The sequence below is a fragment of the Silene latifolia genome, unplaced genomic scaffold, assembly GCF_048544455.1.
Source record: "Silene latifolia isolate original U9 population unplaced genomic scaffold, ASM4854445v1 scaffold_95, whole genome shotgun sequence".
Taxonomy (NCBI): domain Eukaryota; kingdom Viridiplantae; phylum Streptophyta; class Magnoliopsida; order Caryophyllales; family Caryophyllaceae; genus Silene; species Silene latifolia.
In genome coordinates this window covers 1,081,369-1,088,192 of record NW_027413826.1, presented here as the reverse complement: position 1 = coordinate 1,088,192, position 6,824 = coordinate 1,081,369, and the positions used below count along the sequence as shown (strand labels likewise).

At 40.7% G+C, this 6,824-nt stretch overlaps 1 protein-coding gene across 1 annotated transcript; it reads left to right on the top strand.

Moving 5' to 3' along the window:
* The first annotated feature begins 2,555 nt into the window (after window positions 1-2,555).
* LOC141640597 (uncharacterized) lies at window positions 2,556-2,996 on the top strand. Its single transcript, XM_074449331.1, has one exon. The coding sequence runs from the start codon at window positions 2,556-2,558 to the stop codon at window positions 2,994-2,996; it is 441 nt and encodes a 146-aa protein (XP_074305432.1).
* Window positions 2,997-6,824: the final 3,828 nt, after the last annotated feature.

The following is a 6,824-nucleotide window of genomic DNA, read 5'->3' as shown; positions in this document are numbered from 1 at the left end:
TGCATTCAATGAAGGGAGTGAAAGGAAGGATCTGTGTGATAAGCTAGCTATTATTGCCCAACAATGCTTGGGTCCTTGGGCCCTAGCAGGAGATTTTAATACAGTAATTAATCCTGATGAAAGATTGGGGGCATACTAAGCAAGAGGACATGGATGATTTTATAAATTGCCTCACAGTCTGTGGTATGACTGATATTCCTGCAACAGGGGCTTTTTATACATGGAATAACAAACAGGAACCCTCTCAAAGAAGATACAGCAGACTGGATAGGTTCCTGGTGAATTGTGACTGGCTTGATTCTTTTCCTGAAATGGCAGCACACTTTCATCCTGAAGGGTTGATGGACCATACTCCATGCATTGTTAGCAATACTAAGTTTTGGGGGACAAGGAAAGCAAGCTTCAAGTACTTTAATATGTGGAGTAGTGCACCTTCCTTTCTTGAGAAGGTTAAAAGTGAATGGGACAAGCAGTATATAGGTACCAAAATGTTCTGTATTGTCAAAAAACTCAAGAGTTTAAAATGGGTTCTGAAGTCCTTGAATAGGGAGTGCTTCTCTGACATTGAAAACAAGGCTAGTAGTGCTCTGAAACTTCTAGAAATTGATGCCCCAACAGCTGCAAAGGAGTTATCTAAAGCCAAGGATAGCTTTTTAAGCCAAAAAGCTAAGGTACAATGGTTGGAGGATGGAGACAACAATACAGCTTATTTTCATGGAGCAATCAAAAAAAGGAACATCAGAAACAAGGTCATTCAAATTGAGGATCAATATGGTAATTGTTGTAAAGACAGCCACGGCATTCAAGCAGCTTTTCTAGACTACTACCAGTCCTTGCTGGGTAGTAGGAAGGATACCCTAGCTGTTAGGAGTGATGTGATGCAACAGGGCCCCTACTGTATAACTGAACATGCTGCAATCCTTGAGATACCAGTGACAAATGCAGAGATTAAGCAGGTGGTCTTTGCCATACCCAATGATAAGGCTCCTGGCCCAGATGGGTATAATAGCTCTTTTTTTAAGGACTCTTGGGAGGTTGTTGGGAAGGAGTTTTGTGAGACTGTTAGGGACTTCTTTGACACTGGAAATTTGCTTACCCAAATCAATGCCACAAATATCACTCTAATTCCAAAAATTGATAGACCTACCTCAGTCAAACATTTCAGGCCCATTGCCTGTTGCAAACTCATTTATAAGGTAATATCTAAACTTCTTTGTAATAGATTAGCAATGGTTCTTCTTGACATTGTACATGATAACCAAGGAGCTTTTATCAAAGGAAGGTCTATTATTGAGAATGTTCTCATATGTCAAGATATTGTGAAGATGTATTCTAGAGAAGGAGTATCTCCCAGATGTTTATTCAAAATTGACCTGCAAAAGGCCTATGACACAGTTGAATGGGATTTTGTTGAACAGATGCTCCATGGGCTTAAGTTTCCTGAGGCATTTACTCAAAAGATTATGAGGTGTGTTACTACTACATCTTTTACTCTTTGTTTAAATGGCTCTTCTTTTGGATATTTCAAAGGCCAAAGGGGTCTCAGGCAGGGGGATCCTATCTCCCCTCTTATCTTCACTATATGTATGGAGTACCTCACTAGAACTATTAAGTATGCTACAGCTAGATGGCCTTTCCAGTATCACCCTTTGTGCAAATCCCTGAAGCTTACCCATCTAATGTTTGCTGATGATCTATTAATGTTCTGTAAAGGAAATGCTCCCTCTATAATGCTTCTTATGAGAGCCTTCTCCACCTTTTCCCAATCCTCTGGTCTCAATCTGAACAATAATAAATCAGAAATTTTCTTTAATGGGGTAAAGGATGACCTGAAGCAGGATATCAAGCAAGTCACAGGGTTTGTTGAAGGAAGCATGCCATTTAGATATTTGGGAGTTCCTATAAAGGCAGGGAGATTGACTAAAATGGAGTGTAACAGCATCACTGAGAAAATTGTAGCAAGGATCAGAAGCCTTGGAATAAAGAAGTTATCCTATGCAGGGAGGATTACTCTCATTAATTCAGTGCTCAACACTTTGTATAATTACTGGGCCATTATGTTTATCTTGCCTAAGGGTGTCATTAAGAGTATTGAGGCTATTTGCAGGAACTTCTTATGGGATGGCAGCTCAGAATTTCATAGAGTGCCCATGGTTTCATGGGAGAAAGTTACTTGCCCTAAAAATGAAGGTGGCTTGGGTATTAAAAAGGCTGAACTGTGGAACATTGCTACTGTAGGTAAACTGGTTGAATGGGTGTATTGTAAAGCAGACAGGTTATGGATAAGATGGATCAACCAAATTTACATCAGGAATCATGCCTGGCATGACTATGTCCCTCCTAATGATGCAAACTGGTCGTGGAAGAATGTCTGCAAAGTGAAGGAAGCTTTAAAGCATGGGTATGACAATGCTATCTGGACTGCTAACACAAAAGGGTACACCATCAGAAGTAGGTATGACTGGCTCAGAACTTCCCACCCTGTTCAAAGCTTGTCTAGCATTGTTTAGAACAGCTGGAATATTCCTAAGCATTCCATTATCACTTGGCTTATCATGAATGATGGAATGAATGTCAAAGAAAAACTGTATAAATGGGGTTGCTGTGAGGATGATCTGTGCTGCCTTTGTCACAGAGAAACTGAAACTACTGAACATCTGTTCCTGACCTGTGAATACAGTTGGAGGGTCAGTACTGAAGTGGAGAGCTGGATGGGGACGCAGTTCCCTACTCTCAACAGACTTATCAATGGAAATAAGAAGCAGTTGCAATGGAAATTTCTTACTGTAGTCCTGAATGCAGTCTACTACAGTGTTTGGATGCAAAGGAATAATGCACGGGTGAATGCTATGATCTTAAGACCGGAGCATGTGGCTAAACAGGTTAAAGATTTGATTGTCAAGAGGCTTAAATTTAAGCTAGGCGGGAATAGTGACCAAATTGCAATTGGTTCGATGAGAAACATAGAATGTAATGTTCTTGTAATTGTTTCATGACTCTCTTCCTTGTATTTTTTGATTCTTTGATATAATATTTTCTCACATTTCACCAAAAAAAAAAAACTTAAAACACGATGGCCTATATAAGCGCAAAAAATAATAAAAGTTTTCAAAAAAAAAGTGTCCGAGAATGGACGAAAATGAAGTGACCTGATGGTAGGGAGGGCTACCCCTTAAAAAAGAAATTAAAAGAAATGTCTAATTGTATTAGGAATATTTTAAAAATAGGGAGTGAAAAGATTCCCCGGGAAAAAAAAAGAAAATAAAAAATAAGTGTGCGTATATGGCGAAAATGTTGATTTTGCCTCGAAAAGCGAACCCGTAGCGATTAGGGAACGCAAATTAGGCAATTACGCGGAATTACCGAATTAAATCCTTGTAGGAATAGGAAATCTTAACTAAAACGGAATTAGGAAAGATCCACGGCTGTCAAAACGAGGACAAGGACCGGAGGAAGAGGCGCAGCTGGAGCTGCGATCCTTCGAAGAGGCGCAGCATCTGCTGCGTCATTTCCCCAATTGGTCTGTCCTCAACTGAAATTAGGAAACAGTGAAAAGTATAAATAGAGACCTCGGTTGAGCTTCTATTCTCACAATTCTCTCTTTCTCATCTTCGTCTATTACATAAAATTTCCTTATAAATTTCTCCAAAATTTCCAACACATGGATGCCTTTGAAAATCGCATGAAGGAGTGGACGAATGAATTCACAAATGTGGAGAAGCACGAAATGGGTGCTTTCAATTTGGGATCAACTATAAGTTTGAAGCTAGTGAAGGTTGTGAGGCCCTTTTTATATGCATGTCTTGAATATTGGGACCCAAATTTCCATATATTTGCTTTTCCGGGAGGCGACATTTGCCCTTTTGCTGAAGAGATTCCTGCAGTTGGGGGATGGGATGTAGAAGGTGTTCCAGTCATACCCCCAGCTCTCCAGGATACAAGAACAAATTTAGGGACTTGCTTGGGTTGACCAAAGCTGAGGTGGGCCGTCTCGTGACCTCAAAAGGAGTCAGTATGTTTGACTTTGTTGATCGATTGATAAATAGGGAGGACCGTACTATATCTTATATGGCGAGGCGCCGAGCTTATGGATTTTGCTTTCTTCATTGTTATATTATACAAGGGCATGTCGACCAAGAGATGAGGGGTGACCCTCGATTTCTAGGTATAGTGGAGCAAATGGAACTGCGCAAGAGCCCAACATGCTTGATTCTAGGAGAGACCATCCTTGGTTTGGATAATAGAAAGGCGAACCGCGAGCTTCCCTATCTTGGGAATCCTATCATTTTACAGGTAAGAACCCATATTTTGTCTTATTCGGCGTTTTTTTTTGCCGAATACGGGATTAATTTCGTCTCTTTTTCTTTGCAGATTTGGCTGATAGAGAGACTGCGGTTGATCGAGCCCCCAGTCAATGTGGCAGGATATCATTCCCGATCTGCGATGAGAACGAGGATGTATATGGTAGACTTCACTCGAGTATGCGATTATTGGGAAAACAAACTGAAGAGCGAAGGTGGACCCTTGATCAGGTGGATAGTGCCATGTTGGCATCTTAGATCAGTAACTGGAGTATCATCCTTGGATCCGACGCGGTCCATTCGCGTTCCCGGCTTGGAATTCATGGTCCATACTTTTCCGGAGAGAGTGATGAGGCAAGTGGGCTTTAGGCAGAGAATCCCGAAACTAGATATTGTCCCTCGGACTGCCTTGGCACATACTGCAGGATCTTATCGAGAGTGGGCTATTCGTTGGGCCCAAAGGAATATGTGGTTCATACCCGTCCCAGTTGGCTCATTATAGTTATCTTATTCATATCTGCAATGGAGGAAGGCTATTACTCCTGAAGAACGTGAGAAGCTAAGGAAGCACGAGCTGTAGACTGCAAAATTCGTAAAGTGGCGAAGCAGAACCAAAGGTATTTGACTGAAGAGGAAGAAGAAGTCGGATATCGGGTTATTCGTCCATCGAAGAAACCAAGAATGCTCCTGCTGAGAAGATGGTGGTAGATCAAAATGGAAATGTTAGACCGCGAGAACGACCGTTGGTGATTAGATCGAAAATAACGCAAGAGCGTCCTGCTCGTGGTCGAGACAAGAAATATGACAAGGGTGACAAAGGCAAAGGGAAAATGGAAGAATAGCCTTAGTCATTTATACTAGTATTATTTATTATTATTTAAGTTGTAATAAATGGCGGGGTTTTTAGAATCCTAGCCTAGCATTAAAATTTCAGCATTTAAAATTTATATGTAAGTGGCATATTATCATTACTATTTATGAATAAAAGATTTTATTAGTTAAGAAACTTTTATGAATTTTCTTTATTTATTCTTGTCGATTTCCAAATTCAAACGCAAATGTCCTTCTATTTACATTTTAACAATGATGGGTTGTATCCTGTGAAGGATTGCATACGTATTCATTAGAAAAAATGAAATCAAACCCTTGTGCCTAGTTCGAGAAAATGTAAAAGAATAATTGTTCGAAGCAAGAGATTGTAATGAACTTAGAAAATAAGCATGTGCTTTACTTACTCCTAAGGGAGTGCAATTTAATTTATTTGATTATATGAGGATGTCGAAATGTCAAAACGCAAGAGCGTGATGGCAAGAGTATATTTTTGTTTTAGCGGGCCAGAGGCCAGTTTTATTTCGTGTCGCATGAGCGGCACGTGAGTCACGCGAGGCGCATTTTTATCCTATTTCTAGGGGTACTACCATTTCAATTGGTCTAGGTTGGTTGGGTTAGAAAACTCATTCCCGTCTAGGTCTGTTATCTTACCCGCACCCCCTAAAAGTATGGACTTGACTAAGAATGGTCCTACCCAATTAGGCTTAAATTTACCCCGTGGATCGACAGGTAAGAGAGCTCTGACTGACTTGAATACTAAATCTCCTTCCTTGATGTTTCTGGGTTTGACCCGTTTGTTGAAGGCTCATTTGATACGTGCTTGGTATGACTGCACATTTTATAATGCGCGTAGCCTTCGTTCGTCCAGGAGGACGAGTTCGTCATATCTATCACTTTTCCAATCAGCTTCTGGGATTTGACTTTCCAGTAAAATGCGTAGAGATGGGATCTATAGCTCTAATGGTTGTACAGCTTCCATGTCGTAAGTCAAATAGAAAGGAGTAGCCCCAGTGAGCGTCCTAATTGACGTGCGATATCCCCATAATGCAAAGGGTATTTTGCTAGGCCAATCGCGATAATTGTCGATCATTTTCTTAAGGATGGTGACGACATTCTTGTTAGCTGCCTCTATCGCGCCTTTAGTTTGAGGTCTGTATAGCGAGGAATGGTGATGCTTGATCTTATATTTGGCTAATAATTGTGCAGCTTCGGCCTGAAAATGTGATCCATTGTCACTAATGATTTAATGTGGGCAACCATATCGACAAATGAGATTAGTTTGTATGAACTTTGCGACATGTTTGGCTGTAAGGCTGGTGTAAGATGCTGCTTTGACCCATTTAGTGAAATAATCGATAGCTACCAAATTGAAACAGTGGCCTCCTGTCCCAGCTGGAGTGATCTTTCCGATGATGTCTATTTCCCAAGCAGAAAATGGCCAAGGAGATGTCATGGTATATAACATAAAAGGAGGAACATGTTCTACATTCCCAAAGATTTGGCAGTTGTGTCAATGCCTAACATACTTGATGCAATCTGACTCCATTGTCATCCAATAATATCCTAGACGCGTAATCTTCTTAGCCATCATAGGTCCACTCATGTGAGGACCGCATTCTCCATCGTGAACTTCTTCCATTACTTTCTGTGCCTTTGAACGATCAAGGCAACGCAAGACGACACCAAGAGGTG